At 40.0% G+C, this 24,370-nt stretch overlaps 1 protein-coding gene across 1 annotated transcript in view; it reads right to left on the bottom strand.

The window, feature by feature from the left end:
• Positions 1-20,574, bottom strand: part of ARIH1 (ariadne RBR E3 ubiquitin protein ligase 1) — a 113,672-nt gene extending 93,098 nt beyond the window's left edge. Inside the window, exon 1 of the mRNA XM_081084955.1 lies at positions 19,894-20,574. Within this exon, the coding sequence (XP_080941081.1) occupies positions 19,894-20,253 (360 nt within the window). The 5' untranslated portion in view covers positions 20,254-20,574. The remainder of the gene's footprint in view (positions 1-19,893) is intronic.
• Between the last annotated feature and the right edge of the window lie 3,796 nt (positions 20,575-24,370).

Here is a 24,370-nt window from a genome sequence, read left to right on the forward strand (position 1 = left end):
TCATATTTCTTATTCAGACTATTTTACAGACTTCTCACTATCCTCCCTGCTTTCTAATCTCATTTCTATTACCTATACTGTCAGCAAAGTGTTCTTATCTACCACCTCCTATCATACTACTTCCCAATCATTTTTAGCAATATTCAATTCTTACTGTTCACTCAACATACCAGACCATTAATTGCTTCTGCCTTTATACATTCTATTTCTCCTCCTCTGTAATGTTATCTCCAACCCTTTCTGGCTAGTGAGCTACTTCCTATTCATTTTTCAAAACCTAGCTTCAAAACCCACTTCTACCAGGAGGATTTGTCAGTCCTTCACAGAAAACAACATTAAATATTCCTTCTCTAACCTTTCAATTCTACTGTTGTACATACCACTGCATAGTAAATTATTTTTACATGCCTCCTTAAAGAGTTGTCCAGTATCTCTATTCCTCCAGCACAGTGTAGCAGCTAGAGAAATATTTGTTGGTAAAAAACACACACATAAAAAAACAAAACAAAAAAGAAAACAATCAAATATTCAAGTTATATGTTGTTCCCAATTAAACTAAAGCATTATTTTTAGGAACCCATTATCCTCAGAAAATCATAAAATAATTACAATATATTTAGGATCTTTTTTTTTTCTTTTAGTTTAGTTTACTGATTTTTAGAGGAGAAGGACAGAGAGAGAATTATCGATGTGAGAGAGAAACACCAATTGGCTGCCTCCTGCATATACATACCCCCTATGGGGGATTGAGCCTGCAACCCAGGCATATCCTTGCGTGAGAACTAAAAAAACCAAAGAATGAGCCTAATAGTGGTTGCCTCTACGGAAGGGAACCAGGTAGTTAACATATTTTTACTTTTTAATCTTTTGTACTTAGAAATTTGAGCCAAAAAATTATATGCGTAATCACATTTTTTTAAATCCTAGAAAAAAAGTTTGTCAACAGTGTTAGAATACTAAGGCTGTTTCAGGGATGGCTGGAGGGGGCCAATGGGGGGGAAAGGCGGACATATGTAATACTTTCAACAATAAAGAATTATTTTTAAAAATGATGCCAAAAAAAAAAAAGGCTGTTTAAAACTCCCTTTTTTAAAACTCAGAAGTTATTGCCTAGGGTGGGGGTGGAGGTGAGTTAAAAGAGGTCAATGGGGGAAACGGGGGGGCATATGTAATACTTTCAACTATAAAGATTTTTTTTAAAAGTTATTGAGGAGAGTTCAGTCATATTGGCCTTAGCATGCAACTTAATTCTTTGTTTTGGTTACACAGAAAGAAGAAAATCCTGATTAACAAAGACAAGACATTTGCATTGCAATTTCAGGATATTCTTCACTTAAACTGACCCAGAAGCTTAATAAAGGTAGCAGAAACATTTTATTCAGAGCTAACTCATTAACACTGTCTAGCAACGACTTTAATTTTTATAAATGCAGAGTCAGAGGAAATATACAGAACTCAAAATCCCAAAATTATTAATAAAACTATAACATCAAGATTAATTACCTATTCACTTGTTATTGCAAAACCTGCCAGTGTCTGCAGTGAGAGTATTAACAAACATACTTCGCCTTGTCTGGCATTTATTTAACTGAACAGGGTGCACATGTGCCACTGTGGTGTTAGACCTTACATAATTTTAGAAAGGCTATCATGAAGGGTTAAAACCAGGCAGGTTCAAGTAAAAAGCTACAGGTAAACAGATATTAATATATGGAAGAACTCAAAATCAGAGCTGTTAAATATGAAATGCACTCACTTCTACAAGCAGCTGTGGGGGGTTTAAATCACTGCAGAGGTTTTAAGAATAGGTTTAGGGACCACTCAACAGGAAGGTGGTACTTGATAAGTGGTTGGCCAGGAGATCCTTTAAAATCCCTTTCATCCATGTTAATCTGACTCTGTGAATAAAAAACTGTGTTGACTCCGATATGAAAAAAAGATTAGACAAGCTTACTGTCATCCTTAATTCTTTAGCTACTGTTTAAATGGTTTACTTTTATTCTTAAGAATGACTAGAGGATTTCTGTGAGTTCTAAAGTCCTATTTTCACTCTGCTGGCTTTACAGCTGGGTAGAATGCAAAAATTTAAGTCAAGCTTCAGACAGTCATATATTCCAAGGACCCAGCGATATTAATGCAATATGAATTGAGACGATTATAGAAAACAGAGACAAAGTTTAAGGCCAATGAAACCAAATTACTACTTTTAAAAAGTCAGACTGGTGAGTAAAATTATATACACTTACTTTTCAAAGAAATATTATCCCCATATTAAATAACAATCTCAGGCCCACTCTAAGATTTTGCTTCATAAGAACTAAAGTACTGAACAGTAGGTTAAAAGGTAAAGACACTTCCTTACATTTGAGTTTAAATCGTATCAATAATAAGCTCCTCTGAGAACTTCACAAAAGAACAATTTCTCATTATTTAGCAAAATAAGTCAGCTATTCTCCCCTTAACATATCAAGCATTTGTTATCTTGCACTTCCACAATTTCACAATGCTATTCTTTTTGTTGTTCATCCTCGCCCAAGGATACTTTCATTGATTTTTAGAAAGTGGAAGGTGTGGAGGGGAGGAAGAGATTAATGAGTGACACATCGATTGGCTGCTTCCTGCAAGCGCAGGGTATCGAACCTGCAACCCAGGCACGAGTCCTTGACTGGGAATCGAACCTGAGAGAGTCAGGTTCAATTCCCAGTGGTGGGCAGTCTGACACTCCAACCACTGAGCCCCACCGGCTCAGTGTTCACAATGCTATTCTTCCAGAATCTGTAGATACTTCTGTCAGACCACTGGTCTGTTCGAAATTTCATACATAAATCATGAATAAATTTTACATAATATATATACATATTATAACGCAGGTCAAGTAGAATTATTTTATGTTAACACTTTGTGTTTTTGAATGCTTACATTGGACTAAAAAATAATAAATGTTGTAATAGCCATTGTGGCTTAAAATTTTCTTGAGGATGGTACATATGTAGGCTCTAAAGTTTAAGTGTGGCCTTCTGATTCTATTCCACTTTTACTATTTGGATTCATAGGTCATAGCAATGAACACAAGTCAAAGCCCAATGACTCAGTCTACACAAGTCAATCTCCTGGGACATAGAGCTGGATAGAAAAAGGGAGTGCGGATCTGAGAGACACAACAAAAATTACCCAGCACAAAAGACAGCAACATTCACATATGGTTTATTTATATTTAATGATATAAAATACTGAGTTCTGACTCCAGCTATGAAAGCCTGAGCAAGTTATCCACAAAATAGTAAAAATACAATCTACTTCAGAGAATAGTTGTGATGACTTATATTTCTTTAAATAACTGGTTAAGAGCAAAAAACAGTAATATTAGAGAATGAGAGAAGAGTTAATTAATTCAGTGAAGTCAACAGAAGAATGTGAACAATTCACAAATAATAAAAATAGGAACAGCATACCAAGATTTTTGTCAATAACAAAATCAATACGAAAACTCATTCATATTTAATTTTGACTATTCAAAGTCTGTTTTCAACTACGTTCCAGGAACTGTGCTGGTCAATGGCAATACCGAAAGTAATACACTGATCCTATCCTTAAGGATTTCAGTCTATGCAGTGGGAGACTAAATAAGAGAGATAAGAGCTTTTTTTTTTAAATTAAAAATTCTGCCCTGGCAACTGTTGGTTGAGTGTTGTCCTGTGCAGCAAAAGGTCACTGTCTCAATTCCGGGTCAGGGCACACACCCGGTTTGTGGGCTCCATCCTAAGTAGGGGTGCATGCAGAAGGCAACCAATCCATTTCCCTTTCACATTGATGTTTCTCTCTCTCCCCCTCCCTTCCTCTCTTTCTAAAAATCAATAAAAACATATTTTAAAAATTAAAAATATTATTTTAATGTTGATATTACTGAAGATGTCCCCATTTTTCCTCCCCTTTGCTCAGCTCCACCTTTCTCTCCCTTTGGTCTTCACCACACTACTCTCCATGTCCATGGGGTATTCATATATGCTCTTTACCAATCCCTTCATCTTTTTTATCCAGTCACTCCCACCCCCCATTTCTTGGACACCCAACAGTCTAGTCCTCAACACAGACTCATTAGATAAGAGATTTCAAGAAATGATGTTTAGCCCTAACCGGTTTGGCTCAGTGAATAGAGCGTCAGCCTGTAAACTGAAAGGTCCCAGGTTCGATTCCGGTCAAGGGCATGTACCTTGGTTGCCTGCACATCCCCAGTAGGAGGTGTGCAGGAAGCAGCTGATCGATATTTCTCTCTCATTGATGTTTCTAACTTTCTATCCCTCTCCCTTCCTCTCTGTAAAAAAATCAATAAAATATATTTAAAAAAAAAAAGGAATGATGTTTAACCCCTAGAGTGCCGGGGAGCACGCCAAAAGTGCCGGGAGCGCTATTGTGCTCCTCCTGCAGTGTCACTATTAGATGCTAGTAGTTCACTCTTTATTGACAGATGGCACCTAAGTACAGATTACTTATGATGCCGAATGTTTGTAGTTCTAAAATTGACCATTGGCATTTATCTGCCTAATTTTTTACAGGTACTATGATTTTATGAAGTTTGCTCAGATTTTGTAGCCCTAAAGCTTTGAAATGGCGTCCAGTTCTAAGTCTGTTTTTATTAGTGATGATGATATTGCTAAATATGTCAACTCTTGCTGTGAAGATGACGATTTTGTGGAAGATATTGGAGAAGGGTGTCCCTCTATTTTAACATTATATGTTTTGTTCAAATTTTTTTTCTACTAGTATTTTATAATACAATCAGCAAACAATATATGTCAAAGATGAAAACAGCCGAAACCGGTTTGGCTCAGTGGATGGAGCGTCGGCCTGCGGACTGAAAGGTCCCAGGTTCGATTCCGGTCAAGGGCATGTACCTGGGTTGCGGGCGTATCCCCAGTGGGAGATGTGCAGGAGGCAGCTGATCGATGTTTCTCTCTCATCGATGTTTCTAACTCTCTATCTCTCTCCCTTCCTCTCTGTAAAAAATCAATAAAATATATTTTTTTTAAAAAAAGATGAAAACAAATGTAGTAAAAGTTTCCTTAAGTTTTTGAATATGTAACTTCATTTACTTGCGATTCATAATTTTTTTCCTAAACTGCTGTAAAATCAGCAAAAATGCCTTGGCAATTTTAGCATAGTTCCTAGGATATTGGTTGGCATTTAAAGGGTTAAGGTGCATTCTGAGCGTGGATGAGTTTATCAAGGAAAAAGCCATACAAAAGCATAGAGAAAAGTTCCACAGGGAGTATCCTTATTTTGCTATGCCAAGATGAGTGTGAAGAAATGGCAGATAAGGTAGATAGGAGTTGAATTATGAAAAGCCTGATCTATCATACTAAAGAATCTTTTATCCAAATCTGCATCCTCTTAGAGCCTAGTTATTGGATTGGGACTTCTAGGCTCAGACCTCAAGGCTAAGTAGGCTCCTCATAAGCACCATATCCTATCTAATTTCAACCCACTGCTTAAGAATGGTTAAAGACCTGGCAAACTTTCTCAGGACATATGTGTAAACCAAGTATGAACATTTCTGACACTAAATAGATGACCACACTGTACGAAAAGATATTCAGTGTAGGGAGCGGTTCTAGAGGTAAGCCTCGGATTGACCTGTGGCAGAGCCACAAGTCCCAGCTTTGAGGGCAGAGCCCTGTTAGCATAATTAAGCTTGACCTATGGTCGTCCCTTAGATCCTTCCTGGGTAGCTAATGGGCTGTGGGAGGTGCAGCAAGTGCTGCCAAAACAAGTGAAACTCACAAGAACATTGCAACTATTTGACCACTACCTTGTTTTTCTCTGACTATAAAATAAAGCCTCAGCTTGCTGGCTGGATCCTTCTCTGTGGCCTCAGCCAGGCACAGGAGATCCACCGAGCCCCAGCTATATTCTCTTTGTCTGTCTTTTCTTTAATCCTTCACCGCTCCTCCTCGGGATCACCAAACCCTTGGCTGTGCTGGCATGGCACAATTCAGCATTCCCTGGAAAATCTGTGGTGACTATACTATACTACTCACAAGGCCCCATTTTTCACCAATATCACCCTTTTCACGTTCTTTTGATTTTTCTGATTTTGCCAATGAGAGCCTTCTACTAACCTCTAACAGCTTCTAATAAGACTCTACTTATAATACATAGGGCAATATTATCCTTCTTTACTAAACACTTGTTTAAGGAAAGCCCTGGATGGCAGGGCTTTCCTTAAACAAGGAGCAAAGAGGGACCAACACTCAACAAAACCAGGATTGACTGTAAAAATAAAACTTCAGAAGTCAAACTAGTAGGTATGGGACTTAAGATTAATGGCAGTGCATATATTTAGATCCTCTACTTCAAAAACCAGGACAAGGCAAGTCCAGAAACAGGAAATAATAGAGAGGCTATACATGAATAAAAGTGGGCTGGGTCCTGAGTTATTTATTGCCTTTATAATCAAACTAGAGGCCCAGTGCATGAAATTCATGCACGGGTGGACTGGGGGTGGGGGGTGGTCCCCTCAGCCCAGCCTGCACCCTCTCCCATCCGGGCCCCCTTGTTGGATGTCCGACTGCCAGTTTAGGCCTGATCCCAGGGATCTGGCCTAAACCGGCAGTCGGACATCCCTCTCACAATCCTGGACCACTGGCTCCTAATCGCTCACCTGCCTGCTTGCTTGGTCGCCCCTAACTAACCCCCGCTGCCAGCCAGGTCGCATCCAACTGCCCCCTCCCTGCCAGCCTGGTCGCCCCTAGCTGTCCCCCCCCTGCCGGCCTGGTCGCCTCTCACGGCCCCCCTCTGCTGGCCTGGTAGCCCCACAGAGCCTACTGTTCAGTCATTTGGTCATTCTCACTAACCCCTCTGCCAGCCTGGTCACCCCTCATGGCCCCCCAGCTGGCCTGGTAGCCCCACGCAGCCTACTGTTCAGTCGTTTGGTCATCCCTCACTAACCCCCCTGCCGACCTGGTTGCCCCATGCAGCCTGCTTGTTCAGTCGTTTGGTCATCCCTCACTAACCCCCCTGCCAGCCTGGTTGTAGGCAGCCATTTTGTGAGGGGGGCGTGAGGGTTAATTTGCATATTACCTCTTTATTATATAGGGTATTTATTTACATGTCTGCCCTTCCTAGAGTAGGAGCCCTGGAAAGGAAAGGAATGTTCTACACTCATCTCTGTACTCCTAATGCCAAGTACATGTACTAAGAGGTGGCATATAGCTCTAATGGTTGAGTACAGATTTGGCAGAACATGGTGATAAGATGTACAGTGGTTTTAGGAATAGTAAAATCCAAGAGGATCAAGATCAAGACAGACAATGGCATTAGATTAGATGGAAAAAAGGCTTTTGTTTTTTTAGCTTCTTATCTTGGAAGTATTCACAACTAATTATCTTCTGTTACAGTTTGAATTTTATAACTGAAAAAGAACTTTGAAAGTCATTAAGTCAAAATAGTTTATTCTGTAAGGACAGATTCAGACTACTGATTTACTAAGGTCACACATTTAGTATCATAGATGAGACTCCAGGGGTGGGCAAACTTTTTGACTCGAGGGCCACAATGGGTTCTTAAACTGGACCGGAGGGCCGGAACAAAAGCATGGATGGAGTGTTTGTGTGAACTAATATAAATTCAAAGTAAACATCATTACATAAAAGGGTACGGTTTTTTTTTTTTTTAGTTTTATTCATTTCAAACGGGCCGGATCCAGCCCACGGGCCGTAGTTTGCTTCGATTCCCAGTCAGGGCACGTCCCTGGGTGCAGGCTCGATCCCCAATACGGAGCATGCAGAAGGCAGGTGATTGATGTTTCTCTCTCACAGATGCTTCTAACTCTCTTTTCCTCTCTTTCTAAAAGCATATTTCTTTAAAAAGGAAGCTGTCTTACACTCAGTTTTCAAGTTCACTTTTTATTCCTCATTAAGCATAACATCATTTTAAAAAATAAATCTCATAATCCTGGAACTAAAATCTTGCCTCACAGTCATATCCCTGTATCTTACACTTCCCTTCACATGGTTATCTGCAGTAGCCAGCCTCCAAGATGGTCCCAAATGAGCCTCGCCTCCTGATATCTGTGTCGTCCCCTCCCTTCAGCAGTCCACGGCTGTGTAGTCCAGGGCTGACTAGAGTGGCCAAAAGGACAATGCAGGAATCACAAAGTATGACTTCCAATCTAGGTCATAAAAAAACATTATTACATCTGTCTGGCTTTCTTTGATACTTCTGGGAGAAGCCAGCTAACATGCAGTGAGGACACTTAAGTAGCCCTATGGAAAAAGCCGGGTGAGAAAGAACTAAAGCCTCCTACCAACAGTCATGTAAGTGAGCCATCTCAAAGCAGTTCATTCTTCAGCCCAAATCAAGCCTTCAGACAAATGCAACCTCAGCTGATAGGATGCCTACAACCTCCTCAAAGACTCTGTGGCCAGACCACCCAGCTAAAGCATTCAAAAGTATGAGACAATAAATATGTGTTGTTTTTAGCTTCAACAAGCCACTTGTTGGGGTAATTTGTTGTATAACAATAGAGAACTAATATAAGTGACTCATCTAAAATCAGAGTCAATTAGCTACAATGAAAGATCATTTTAGTATTGTTTCCAGTATACAAACAGAGAAAACTTAAGTACAAAAACTTGGCTTAGTCCAAAAGTCCAACTGAAGTCTGGTATAGCAAAAAGAGCTTGTACTTTTAAAACTAAAAATGACCCAGTTTCAATGACCTCCTGCTCTCTAACAAACCCATTTCTCAGCTTCTCTAACTTCAATTTACCACTTTTCTCTATATCTGAGTCTCCCCTTACATATAAATGAAATTAGATCTTTTTCTCCCTCCAGCCTGTTATTCTGCCAAATCTCAGGCAGATTCTTTATTCCAATCTTTAAGATGTCATACTTTCTAGCTGAAATCCAAGTTCAAAAGTGCATTCTAGACCAACTGGTGTGACTCAGTGGTTGAGTGTCCACCTATAAACCAGGAGGTCACAGTTTGATTCATGGTCAGGGCACATGCCTGTTTTGTGGGCTGGATCTCCAGTAGGAGGCCTGCAGGAGGCAGCTGATCAATTATTCTCATCATTGATGTTTCTATCTCTCTCTCCCTCTACCTTCCTCTCTAAAATCAATAAAAATATTTTTAAAAAAATAAACAAATAAAGTGGAAGAAAGGGACAAAAGAGAGAGTTGAAGATGCTATGCTAGTAGCTTTGAAGATAAAATAAGGAGCTACAAGCCAAGGAATGTAGGCGGCCTCTAGAAGTGAAAAAGGCGAGGAAAATGATTCTCCCCTAGAACCTCCAGAAGGAACACCGCTGATTTTAGTCCAGTGAAATTCACTTTGAGCTTCTTTCAGAAATGTAAGATAATAAACGTGTTCTTTTTAAGTCAGTAAATTTGTGACAACTTATTACAGCAACAAAAGGATATTAATACTGAGACCTGAAGGGGTATCTCAAAGAATGGTCAGTATTCCCCTTAGAAAATTTGCTGAATCCTGGGATTGCTCAGGGCCAAGACTAAAAATCTAAAGGTAAAGCCTCTAGCCCTCGTGTAGCTCAGTCATTAAAGTGTTGACCTGTGCACTTAAAGATCATGGGTTCGATTCCCGGTTAAGGGTACATATCTGGGTTGCAGGTTCATTCCTCTGGCAAGTGCGGGAGGCAACCAATAGATGGGTCTCTCTCACCTCTCTCTCTCTCTCTCTCTCTCACACACACACACACACACACACACTCACACATTTCCACTCTCTCTAAAAATCAATGGAAAAAATATGCTCAGGTGAGGATTAAAATAGTAATATAATAACAATAATAATAATAATTAAAGGTAAAGCCTCTGAAAAGCAGATGGTGCTTCCAGGAGTCTAAGGAAACAATCTGAAAGTCTGTGACCCCTAGGGGAAGAACTGCTGAGAATACATCAGGTTCTTAGCTGAAGAATCTAAAGGGCCAGTGGCAGATCACTGAACACGGCCAGAACTCAACCTCATTAGACTGAGGTGCCCATTTACCACTCTAACAGCCAATTCAAAGAAAAAACGAAAATCCTCAATATTGAATGTAAACTGTAATTGAAAAATACATTTTAAATAAAAAAAGAAAATCCTCTCTGGAGTAATCTATCATCATCCAAAATCTCTAAAATAATTTAGACACAATATATGGCATGCAATCAAAAGTATGCCAAATGACAGTAACACATGACTGAAAACTGAGAGAGAAAAAAACACATGGAGACTAACAGATAATTTGAATATTGGAGTTAGCTGACAAAACTTAAAAAAAGGTTAATATGCTGAAGAAAATAGAGCAAAAGTTGAAAAACACAAAAAAGAAATCACCAAAATATTAGCATCTGTAAAAAAAATGACATGGAAACTCTAGAATTAAAATACAGAGTATTTGAGGTGTTAAACTAATTAAAAGGTGTTTAACAGCAGATCAGACATAGGAAAAGACAGATTTGGAGATCCAGAAGAGAAAAGAGGACGTACACCTCTCTGGGGGGGAGGTAAGAGATCAACAGAAGGACTTGTATGCATGCATATAAGCATAACCAAATGACGCAAGACACTGGGGGGGGGGTGGGGGGGGATGAGGACATGTGGGGGGGGGGGCCAGGGGAAGGTCAATGGGGGAAAAAAGGAGCATATGTACTACTATTTGTAATACTTAAACAATAAAATTTTAAAAAATTATCACTATCATAAACACAAAAGAGGAAAACATATATAGACAAAGGAAAACAAAAAAGAACTGAATCTCCTATGTCAAAACCAAGAACATGCTTGCCTAAAGCAACAGGCTTTAGGTAGCGATGGACATTACTTTGAATAAAGCACTTTTGATGTTTCTCTTGAAATTATCATGTTTTCTTTTATTACAAAATCCACATCATTAACCGGTGCACCTAGTAAAAGCTTGCTGCCTTAGTTTCTTTATCCAGCCGCGAGTTTGACATGCTTGCAGTAAACCAAAGGGAGATAGACAAGATTTTTTTATGGAACTAATAAACTTTTTTATGACTTCTAGAGAACACCACAGTAATAGTATAAGAAGATGGCAAGAAAACAAGTGTTTAAATTCCTAGAGGACAAGCTTTTTAAGGCCTCTGAACATACGGTGACTCTTTTATAAACTATTATTTGCATGTAGCTCCTGGCACTTTATTTACCACCCCCCCCCCCCCCCTCCCGGCACTTTATAGAAACCAGGGGTAGAGAACCTTTTTTCTGCCAAGGGCCATTTGGATATTTATAGCATCATACACAGGCCATACAGAATCATCAACTTTAAAAATTATCCTGCTATATTTGATCAAACATTTCATTAACTCACCCCCTAATGCCTTGGCAGGGCCAGACCAAATGATTTTGAGGGCCTTTATTCCACCTGTGTACTGGACATTCCCCACCCCTAGTCTTAGTACTAAGGAAATGTTACCTAATACTTCATTATCTGCTCTACTTTCTGCCAAAATGTATTAAGTGTCAGGTCAAATGTGATACTTCTTTCAAATGGAATACAGCAAAAAGGAAAAATGTTATTGAACAATGTTTACATTAAAAAAAAATTAGATGGGAGGCCCTGGCCAGGTAGCTCAGTTGGTTACAGTGTTGTCCCAATACACCAAGGTTGCATGTTCAATCCCCAGTCAGGGCACATACAAGAATCAACCAATTAATGCATAAATAAGTGGAACAACAAATACGTGGTTTTCTCCATCCCCCCCCCCCTTTCCTCTCTCTCTCTCTCTCCCTCTCTAAAATCAATCAATAAAAATAAAGTTAAATTTAAAAATTACATGGGAAAACTACCAGCACAATATCTGGTATTTCTCATTTATACCCTCACAACCTTTTGGCCTTAATACCAGCACTCTCATTTTTTTAAATGAAAAAAGTAGGACTCTAAAAAGTCAATCTGCCAGTGCAGCTGCTAGCTCAGTAATAACTTTTTAAGCTGCCTTTTGAGATACCAAATTACCAATGAGGCATCTATTATGCGCCAATATATATCAAGGAATGAGACACTGTATCCAAGATCAAGCCAGATGACAACATATCACTGGGTGAATGACAATTTAGGAAGAAAGCAAAAATTTAGGAAGAAATTACATATATACTACTTAAAATATGTACTGTTTTTTTGGAATTGAAGATTCAACATTAGCCATTTTAATTAGCTAGGACAATTTTGTTTTGCTTTCTTTTAAATACTCTTCAGCTTTTTGAAAACATTGAAAATAAGGAAAGGACTTCCACTACTATTTCTATGAATCTCACTCATCCCAGGTTAGAAGTCTATGATCATTCTCTCACCTAATAATAAGTGATCATCAAATGTTAGCCTCAATAAATTCTCATCCTTCTATTTATCACATCATGTGAAGGGAATAAATAAGCTCTTCATAAACTTACATAGTAACCTAATGTCAAGATCAAAAGATGACCTGCATATATTTTGACAAGATCTTAGCAAAGTTATGGCCTGTGATACAGTGCCTAGAAGACAGTATCTATCTAATCTATAATAATCAAAGGGTAATATGATAATTAGACCGGATGTCTACCAGACATCATTCTGGACGTCTGTCCTTCTTGACGAAGCTGGGGCTGGAAGGAAGCCAGCCCTGGTCCCAGGTGCAGGAGGGAAGCCGGTGCTAGCGGGGGGGGGGGGGGCTACTCTTGCACGAATTTTCATGCATCAGGCCTCTAGTGTTAAATAAAGTAGGGCAATGTGCATAATCAAAGATATAGGTTCGTGTCATAAAAGAAATGAAGAAAGGGGGATTGGTTTTAAAAACAAAAGTAATAACCTAATCTTTGGCAGGGTTTGAAAGAAAAGTTTTTCCTTCAAGTTTCCAAAACAATAGTTATGTTTTAAAAAAAATTTTTTTTCACACAACAGGCCACTCTGGGAACAATGCCTATGAGTAAACATGAAAGCAGATGTTAATTCCTTTTTTAAAAAAATCAGGAGTTAAACATTGGAATGAGCTACATCATAAAATAGCTCAGTCATTTATTTGTACTTAAGCAGAGATTGGAATGTTACTGAAAGGATTCTTTAGAGACATTAGGCAAGAACAGGGGCTCTCAACTCTAAATGTACATTAAAATAATCCAGAGAAGGTAAGATTTTTATTTAATGACAATGCCTACTCCAAATTCTGGGACCCATTTTTAGTCTGGGGTAGGACCTAAATGCCAGCATTTTTTAAAATCCTTAAGTAGATTGCATCAATGTCAACATATTGGTTGTGATATACTATAATTTTGCAAGACATTACCATTGCAGATAAATCAGTAAAGGGTATGTGGCATCTCTGCATGTAAAAGCTAAAGTTTAAAAAAAATCAGTGGTCTGGAGAATCTCAAATTACTGCCAAATCTTAGAGACTACAAACTGTCCTTCTAATCTTAGCCAATTGAAGGTAATTAGGAATGCTTATCATTTAAAGGTACGATAATGCTTTGCAAAGCCAAATACAAATATTTAAGGTTAATCCAAACTAAAAATCCAAAACTACTAAGCCTTCCTAAGAGTATATAAATTGAATGGATAAACAGTATACATATTTGCAATTCACATCTTGATTGAGCCAGATAGATAGATAGATAGATAGATAGATAGATAGGGGATTGTGTAATCCCCTCTTCTTGTTTATGGGCTGGATTTAGTTACAAGTAGAGTATGTTAAAGTGATGGTATATCACTTCTGAGATCATAATAAAAAGACTGTGGTTTCCATCTGGGTACTCTCTCTCAGACTTGTTCTGAAGGAAAGAAGCTATTGTGCTCTAAGTTACTTTATGGAGAAGCCCACGTGGCGAGGAATTGATGTCTCTGGCCAACAACCAACCAGTGAAAATCTGAGGCCTGCCAACAGCCACACAGATGACAGTGGCAGGGGATCTCCTCCAATCAAGACCTGAAATACTGCTTGATATCTTGGCTACAGCCTCATAAGAAGAGACACTGAACCAGAAGCACCCAGCTAAGCTGCATCCAGAATTGTGACTCCATAGAAACTGTGAGATAATAAATGTTTGTTGTTTTTAAGTCACTAAGTTTTGGGGCTAAAGAGAAGTAGCTACCATAGACCAAACCTCAAAAAAGAAATCTAATGTGGTGACTTCTGCCTACCTTTCTTCATAGTATCAAGGCTTCAATAACACTATCACCAATAATTTATAAACTCGTCTGTTTTGACTGACCTCACTATTAGCCAGACACCTTCCTCATTCTCAATTTCTCAGAAGGGCTTCCTATTCCTCATTTCTATCCATTGAAATCCTAGCTATCTTCCAGATCTGAATACTTATTACTATTCACTTAGCACTTAACAAAACTACTAACTGACCTAATAGCTTTGAGTATCTAAATTCAAAGAGATCACGAACTCCTTCAGAAATCTCATAAAACCCCAAGCAGTGGGGGAAGGATTGAAAGAAAACCAAGTGATCCATCCTAGAATGTAAGATGTCACTAGTTTGGTTTGCACATTTGAAAGAACTGAGTAAAGACCACCTTATCTGAAGGATATCAGTAATGATGACAAATCTTCAACTCTATGATTAGCCTAGTAAGTGTTGTCCAGGCTCTTAAAATTTTCCTTCCATTAGTTTCTTAAACAACTTGCTTCCATCATTAACCCACCTCTGTAGTAATTTACAGCAAGTTAAAACAACGAGAAACGCCCTAATCGGTTTGGCTCAGTGGATAGAGCGTCGGCCTGCGGACTCAAGGGTCCCAGGTTCGATTCCGGTCAAGGGCATGTACCTTGGTTGTGGGCACATACCCAGTAGGGGGTGTGCAGGAGGCAGCTGATCGATGTTTCTCTCTCATCTATGTTTCTAACTCTCTATCCCTCTCCCTTCCTCTCTGTAGAAAATCAATAAAATATATTTAAAAAAAAAATAAAACAACGAGAAACACTGCCATTCAATTTCAACTACATCATTGGTTCTCAAACTTTAGCTTGCATTAGCATCACCTGGATTGCTTGTTAAAGCAGACTGTTGGACCCCACCCCCAGAGTTTCTGACTCAACAAGAATATAATTTAAAAGTTATAGCTCAAAAAGACAGGTTAGAAAAAGATAAAAAAGTTCAAGAGGAGTAAACCATATCCAACACCTTAAGAGCTTCAAAACACAAACCCACACTCTCTCCTCTTCCTCTCCCTCTTTTGCCCCCCATACTCCACCCAAACAAATTAACTAAGCTAAGTTCATCTTGGTATGCACACTAGAGTTCAACTTTTTGGAAACAATGTGCATCTCCAATTAAGGATGTTAAACAAAACATTAATGTAAAAAAGATTAATCTAGTAGTTCAACTCTCTTGTTTTAAAGTCCCAGATTTAAAAAACAAATAACAAAAAAAGCAAAACTGAAGGTTGAGATGTAAATTAACTTGTCAGAAGAAAAGCCAGGGCTAGAACTTGACTCCCAGCCAGTATAAAATATGCTGGAATAAAGTACCTCTCAATTTATGCCTGAAACCTCACTTAACTACAAGTTCTTTAAAGTAAATCTTTTAATTAAACAAATATGTAAAATATCACCAGCCAGTAGAAAATTGTCCTGCCAAACATTAGGTTATTACTTTTGTTTTTAAAACTGGTTATTAAGCATAATAAATCGTCCCATGCCCCTCTTTCTCAGTATACCCTTTAAATGTGGTATTGTTAAGAGTTATTGACCTTCTCTCTCTACTCATTCTCCCTGAGATCAAAACCATGACAGTGCATGAACTATGACTATTCTAGTGGTTCAGATATATCACTGCAGTGGCTAAAAATATATGGATGTTCAGGCTCCAACTCAGACTTAACATATGCACAACAATCTCTGGGAATGATCCTAGGGCAAAAACTGTGCCCTCTACTTGACATGGCAACTGGAACACAAGGCACAATCAACATTTGCTGAACACTGTTGTGGAAACACAAAATGGCAAGTTTAAACATTCCTCAGTTGCAGAATTGAGCAGCGTTTAATTAATTACCTAGCTAATGAGGCAATTACATAAAAAAAAAAACACCTTACTTTTTAGTATTAGCAATACTAATTAATACAGTTAGGTAAGTAAGGGCTTTATGCATTTCTCCATCATTGGTATAGGTTAAAGCTAAAGAAAATCCTTAATCTTTTCTTAAAAGTTCAAAAAGTAAGCTAGAATTTAAATAAAACAAGACCAAATTAAACTATAATGAGACTTACAGAAAGTCAGAAAATCAAATTTTCTAAAAGAAAAAGTGTTGACTTATAACCACAAATAACAGTAAGTATCTGTTGTTGGCTGAACTACTTTTTCCAGAAAAAGTAAACAAATTCCCAAGGAAAGAGCAACTTGATGACCTTTTTACATTTCAATCATTTCCTCCTGAAAAAAAAAAAAGTGTGTGTGTGTGTGTGTACACACACACACACACACACACACACACACACAATTTTTTAAATTGATTTCAGAGGAAGGGAGAAGGAGAGAAAAATCAATGGTGAGAGAGAATCATTGATCTGCGGCCTCCTGCACACCTCCACTGGGACTTGAGCTCTATACCCAGGAATGTGCCCTGACCGGGAATCAAACTGTGACCTACTGGTTCATAGGTTGACGTTCAACCACTGAGCCACACCGGCAAGGCTCCTACAAATTTATTTTCAAATTCACTAATAATATACCTGATTTCATATTGAAAAATAACACTGGGGCAGGGAATTTAATATGGTTTTTTAAAGATATATTTTTTTGTCAATCCTCACCTGAGGGTATTTTTCCCGTTGCTTTTCAAAGAGAGTGACAGGGAAGGAACACTGGGCAGGGGGAATAAAAGGGAGAGAGGGAGAAACATCAATGTGAGAAACACATGGACTGGTTGTGCCCCGCAGGCACCCCAACCAGGGGCAGGGAGCAAACCCGAAGCTGAGGTACATGCCCTTTACGATTTTAACGGGGAATCGAACCGGAGACCCTTTGGTGCACAGGCTGATGCGCAACCACACTGGCCAAGGCTTTAATACGTTTTCATTGATTTTAGAGAGAAAGGAAGGCAGACGTAGAGAGAGAAACATCCGATGAGAGAGAACATCAACACTGACTGACTGCCTCCTCACTGGGATCAAGCCTAAAACCCAGGCATGTGCCCTAACCGGGAATTGAACTGGGGAACTCTTGGTGCACTTACGCCACACTGGCTGGACAGATTTAAATTTTTTAGAATTAACAGTAAGCTCTCTAATTTGAAATAAGTAAAACAATGTTTTTTAACTTAATAAACTTAAAACTTGTTACATTAAACCAACATTAGTTTTTTTAACTGAAAAAACTAGTCTGATAATTAAAGCCTCTATGAATATAAAGAGGTCTTATAAATAAAAAATAAATATCCCAAAAGGGGATAAAGTGAGCAAACGTGAAGGGCAATTTACAAAAGAGACATCAATGCCCAATAAACATGTTAAAAGTTCAACCTGATCAGTTTGTTTGTTTTTTTAAGTAAATTTTATAAATGATGACCATTTTAACCTCATAAAGCACCAACTGGTGGGGAAAACTAGCATAACCTTTCTAAAAGTAATATGGTAATGTTTCATATGTCTTGAAAATAAGCAAATCCTTTGGCTTAGCAAATCAATTTATTCTAAGGAAATATTCAAAGATTTAATCTATGACAGGTATTCCCAATGAGGTTTATAAAAGCCAGAAATTAGACAATAAAAAAGGGAGGTCAATAATAATAGATTGATTAGATAAATTAGTTTAAATCTGTGATCATGTGAGCACTTGAAAAATATTTACTGACAGGAGAAAGTTGAGATACCTTCAGTTTTTTTCCCACTGAAAACATAAACATATATAGTACCATTCCATTATTAAAAAGATGTATAGCTTACCCAGAGGGTCTAGAAAGAACCAGTTACAAATTTTGATGTGTCTCTCTGGGTGTTTTTTTCTTGCCCAGCTTTTCCTTACAGTGCGCATGTATTAACTTTTCAAGTTTAAATCTATTAACATAAATAACCTATAACATAGCCAGAGCCTAGTCTAGATCTAGTAAGTATATATACCATTTGGAGAAAAGATGGTCTGGAGTAAAATCCTATCCTTTGATTTACTGATATTTCTAAATATGAACTTTTAACAAGGAATAATATTTATATATTCAGGAATTCTATTTAAAAAAAAAAATGAATGATGTGGAGTGCATTACCTATATGTCTGTTCCAGAAATGCCATAAAGAACTTGCAAGGTTTGACCTCAGTGATTAAAACACACCTAAAAGCTGAGAAAGTTGGATGAGATTTAACTACATGAACACAGACCATAAGTTAAAAAGTAAAATATCCATGAGTTTTTAAAGCTAATTGACATGCCAATAAGCTAGGTAACATGTTTGAAACGTCAGATTTTATATAATTGCAAATATTGAAAACAGAATTCAACGTTTTACTGTGAATTCTTTTGATAAAGTTTCCTCAAAAAAAAGGAAGAAAATCTCAATGTAGTGACTTAAGAAGTCAACTGTCATATTTTGGGAACCAGAAAAAGAGCAGTAAAACTTAACTTTCTTCTACAACCCTTCAAATTCCTCCTTAGACTGCATTATCTATATGAAAGTTTGAGATTTCCACTGGTTAGCAACAGCACCAGATATCAGATTTATTTTTTACTATAACTCAAAACACTGCCTTCCAATGAGCCTAAATAGATGATTCAATTCTCAAAAGAAAGTTTTGCTTACTAGACGATACTGTGAAAAATCTGTTAATTGTGCAAACTCAGTAAGTAGGCAGTAACCTACTGCTAATTTGCCAGTGAATATCAGCCAACCGATTTTAAGGTAAAAAATGTAATGACTGACATCACAAGAAGGCAATAGTTACTTGCTGCTCACATATGTAGTTTCCTTCCATGTAACTTGTGTTTTCTAAACGTTGCATTGAAGAGAGACTTTTTATTCTTCAATGTATACCTGAGCCCTCATAATAAAACTTATTTCCTAAAATTCAAAAATGCACAAGGTTACATAAAATGTGGTTATCAAGTTAAACCAAGCCTAACTTACTGACCACGAAATAGAAAGGAGTCCAGAAGCAAAAAGCCTCTACTTTCTAAATCACAATAGAGTCTTGTCCAATATCAGACAATAACATTGCGTTTTGTTGTTGTTTTATCTGCAAGGCTGGGTATGCAATCTGCACTAACTCTCCCAACAGCTTCAAGTTAAGTCATACACCACTACTGCGGAAAGTAGCAGGTCCCAAACAAACAGCAAAGTGGAAAAGATGCAAGCAAGAGCCTCACCATCGGAAAAGAAGGCCCATCAGCAGCTCTTCCGAGAAACAGTTCCCTTCCCCCATCTTTAATATGCACTTAAGACTGCCAAGCAGATCCATTTCTTTATTAACTGATGCCCTCTTGGGGCAACCGTATACCAAGCTGCTCTTAGGCCTACTCTTAACTCCTTCCAAAAGTGCTCAAGTGAGGCTGAAAGCCGGGGCAACCCTCTAACGAGCCTAATTTTCCCGGCTCTCCTCCACCACCACCCTCCGCCCCGCCCTCGTAGGCGCTCCTCCGGCCAGAGGAAGGACACCGGGCCCGGGCACGGGCAGAAACTGCCCGCAAGAGAAGTCTCAGGCGGCCGGAGGCCTCCGCCATAGCAGGACCTGGAAAGTACCGCCCCCAACGCATCGCCCCACACCCGGCGAACCGGCGAACGTCTGCTTTCGACACGCCGTCCCCAGCAGCGGCAGCGGAGGAGACAAGGGCGGGGAGGCATCGGGCTGGGCTGCGCACCAGGCCCAGGCCTGCCCCTCGGGGCCACGCGGGCCGCCCGAGTCTGCTCCCCGGTCCAGGCCGGTCAAGCCAGCTCGGCGGCCACCCTCACCTGGATGACCTCGTTGACCTCCCGGATACATTCCACCATGTGTTGCAGGATCTGCTCGGCCGTGAGCACCTCGTAGCGGTAGTCCTCCTCCTGCTCGTGCCCCGGCCCGCCGCCGCCGCCACCGCCGCCGCCGCCGCCGCCGGACCCGAGCGCGCTGCCGCCGCCGCCGCCCGTCTCCCCGCACAGCAGTCCGTCCCGCTCCCCGCCGACGCCCAGCCCGGGCTCCACCAGCTCCACCTCGCCCAGATCCAGGTTATCGTCATCCGGCTCGTCCTCGTCCTCCTCCTCGGCGCCGCTGTCCTCCTCGCTGCACTCTTCGTCCTCGTCGAACTCGTAGTTGTAGCCCTCGTCTGAGTCCATGGCGCGACGCGCGGAGGCCCGGCACACGCAGGTCCTGAGGCGGAGAGAGGGCGGGGACGCCCAGGCCCCGGCTCCCGCTCCGGCTGAGGTCCGGTCGCAGGCCTGGCTCCGGCCCGCGGGCCGCGGCTCCTCCCGGGCGCGGCGGTTGGCAGTTGGCGGCAGGCGGCGGCGGCGGCGGCGGCGGGGAGGTCGCGGAGGAGAGAGGGAGGGAGCGAGGGGGCCGCTCGCCGCCCGCCTCAGTCAGACGCGGCTCCACTCCGGCCTCCAAGAGAAAAGAGTCCCCAGCGCCACCTCCACGGCCGCTGCTACCTCTACTGAGCCAACAAAGGGGCGTGCGTCATCGCGTCGCGCTGCGTATTCGCGTCACTAGCCTTGGCGTCACCGTGCCCGCCCCTCCGCCCCTGCGTGGAATTAGGGGAGACCCCACGGCCCGGCCCGGCCCGGCCCTGGGAACGCGGCACCGCCAAACTCGCCTTCGTGGTTCCAGCAGCGGTCGCTTGGTGTGGGGAGACCAGTGGTCCCTGTACTTGACGCGGCAGTAGGCTCCCCGTCGCTGTGAGAGCCCCAGGACCGCCCTGGGGTATATTTTGGCGCAGGCCTTAGGGATCCGGCCCCCTCCAACCCCGAGTTATTCTGGGAAGATCTCTGCTGTTGAGCCAAAATTCCGGTTACCCAGGCTACTGAGTGGAAATCTATTTTATGCAGAACCTCTAAACTGTGACAGGTGAACCTCATTTTAAGTAGTTTGATTACGTACACTGGTACCGACCTGCAGTGGTTTTAAAGTCGCCTATAGTGACGTCATTTTAAAGAAACTTTCCCTAAACTCCGCCCAAAAAGCACCAATTAATTGAGCACTGAATAAGGACTTTATGTATATTCTCATCTTCATGGAGCCACAGTATACCATCCCCTTTGGAAAGGGACTTAACCAAGGCCACAGAACACTTGCCCTATTAGCTTCTGCATGACCTAAAATATCAATCATAAAAATGCTTTATAATGCATAATCTGTATTAAATACGACAGAGTATATGAAATGCATTTTAGTACAACACAAGTCAGGCAAGAGTAGAAATAGCTACAGGGACCAAATAAAGCAGAAAGATAGCGCTTCTCTCGTATCTGGAAATGTGCTGTGTGAGCCCAGTGTTAATGGATGCTAGAAGGTAGGTAAGATGGTTGAGCCTCAGGGAATAACAGAAGCAAAGGCACTGTAGGTGTAAAGCATTTTAGTTTGGGGAACATAAAGAGTAGGGAGGAGTAAATGGCAAGATATTAGACAAGTTAGGGGTGAGGACAGTAAGGTAGTTTATGTCATTCTGAGTGGACTTAAATCTTTGTAAGTAGGACATGAGTGCCAAATAAGTGTTTGGAAGGAAGAAGAGGCATAAGAAAGATCCCTCTTGGGATAATTTGAAGGATTGGTGAGATTGAAAATCTTTTCAAATCTGAATCCCTAAATTATTGATAGGAATCCCTAACTGTTCAGCATAGTTTCCCTCGGGAAATTGAATTTGAAAAGTTAAAAGTTACACAATGTAAATAAGCCTGTACTAATTTGTCCACTTTTTTTAGTTTTTAAATAATCAGATTTTCTAAACAGGATTTGCAAAATAAAGCTTTTAACATCATTTCTCATAGATCTTGGTTCTCTGATTCTTAGCAACCTTATGTTGCTGCCACAACTGGGGCAAGCTAAGAACACTAGCAACCCTCCTCTCCATCCCATCCCCATTGTTATATACCTACAGAAAAAAATCAGTAACACTTGTCAGTACTCTAAACCCCTTTGCCCTATCTTTTTTTTTCATCGTACCCCTACTTTGAATGAACCCTACTATTCATGTCATCTGCCTTTGGTACTGGAGCAGCTGACCACCACTGGAAAAATTTGTATAACAACGTGCATTCTATTTTTTTAAATCCTGACCCGAGGATATGTTTTTATTGATTTTTAGAGAGAAAGGAAGGGGTTGGGGAGAAAGAGAAAAATCAATCAGTTGCCTCCCATGCACACTCCAACCTGGGATCAAACCTGAAACCTAGCCCTTACCGAAAGTGGAACCCACAACCTTTTGTTGTATGAGACAATGCTGCAATCAACTGAGCATCCAGTCACAAAGCACAGTGAATTCTCATCACCACCCAGCAATACTGTTAAACTTTTCTGAATTGTTCTCTCACTTTAGTCAAGTCTTTCAAACCACCAGTTTTCTCAAAACCCCAACCTTTCTTATCCAAATCCTCTCAATGTAATTGGCTTTACATCACAGAGAAATTTGAAATCATAAGGACCAATGTGACTGAAGCATGCTAAGCAAAGAAGACAGTTAAGGATTATGGTGAGAGAAGCAGATCAAGGCAGAGGGTCAGTAGGGCCTTGTAGACCATCTTAAGTTATGTCATGGAAGTGGGAAGCATTGAAGAGTTTTAAGCAGAAGAATGGGACAGTATGATCTGTGAGTGTGTTTATTTTTTAAAAAACAAAACAAAAAAAACCTATGGCTGCTTTGTAGAGAATGGACTACGAAAGTAGAAATCAGTTAAGAGGCTATCTCAGTAGTCCAGGTGAACAGTGATAATGGCCTGGGCTAGGGTTTTGATAATGAAGATGAGAAGTGGTTAGATACAGATATAGTTTAAAGGTAGAGCCAACAGATTTGCTGATGGCTTGACTGTGGGTTTGATAGAAGAATCAAGGATGCCTGCTAGATTTGAAGCTTGAACAACTGGGTAAATGATGGTGTCATTTACTGAAATATATTAAACTTGAGATGATTTTTAGACATTAAGGTAGAGGTGTTGAATAGGCAGTTCTATACACTAATGTACAAAACTGAAGGTCAGGAGAAGTTAGGGTTGGAAATAGAATTTTAGTAGAATTTACATCAACAATGTTGAGAAGCAGCATAGGCTAAAAAGGTTAAGAGCTTATGCTTTGAAGAAAACAGAGTTGAATTTGCCTGTGCTCCTCCAGTTGCTGCCTATAACCTTGAGCAAATTACTGAACCTCTCTGAGCTTCACTTTAGGCAGTGGTTCTCAACCTTCCTAATGCCGCGACCCTTTAATACAGTTCCTCATGTTGTGGTGACCCCCAATTTCATTGTTACAAATTGAACATAATTAAAGCATAGTGATCAATCACAAAAACAATATGTAATAATATATGTGTTTTCCGATGGTCTTAGGCGACCCCTGTGAAAGGGTCAGTCGTTCGACCCCCAAAGGGGTTGTGACCCACAGGTTGAGAACTGCTGCTTTAGAGGATTATAATTCCTCTTCTGATAGGATTCTTTGCATTTAAAGCATTTGGCACATAGTTAAGTGCTCAAAAAACTAGAACTATAAAAAAAAGTCATATATCATCTTGCATCTTATGGGAAAAACTATAGCCAATTAGATTTATAACCTTTCAATGGATTTTATTTTAATAATGTATGTATTTACATAGCCTGTGTCATCCCCATTTTCTAGGGGGAAAATGGGTCTGCTTTTTTCTCAGAAACCTTTTCCATTATCTCATGACTTCTTTTTTTTGGTCAATGTCATGGGAAATATCATAATGCTTCTGAATTTTGGGGCCTCCTATTCATGGATAAAACTTCATCACCAAACTTTTTCAGCAACACTCATTCCATTGATATTTTGTAAATTATCTTAGAATCAGGTTAGGTTATAGTGCTGTTTAAGGAAACCAGTATAACAACTTCTCTCTCGCCCAAACTTCTCTCTATTGGCCTACGACTGACCCACATACAATGTTTTTCTAAATGACTTGATTATAAAGGCATTGCCTGTGTTATTGCTTTCTCAGCTACGGTGATTATGGGGTAGAAGTAGAGTAGTCTGTAAACAACAACAGGCCCTTGAAAACAGAAAGGCAAGGTCATATTTCCTTGGTGCCAAAAGAATCACTGTTGGTAATTAGGTACTCCCATTGTCACCATGTCCTAATAGCGTAAAAAAATATTAGTACATGTTTATTAAATATCTACTCATGAAGGAAAATTCCATAAATGTTTATATGCTCACCAAATGGTTATGAACAAAATTCCAACAGAAAGAATATGAAAGTGCTTTTCAGATAAATAGAAATTAAAATAGCACTGGAAT

Source organism: Myotis nattereri, assembly GCF_964212035.1.
Source record: "Myotis nattereri genome assembly, chromosome: 1".
In the NCBI taxonomy this organism is placed as follows: Eukaryota; Metazoa; Chordata; class Mammalia; order Chiroptera; family Vespertilionidae; genus Myotis; species Myotis nattereri.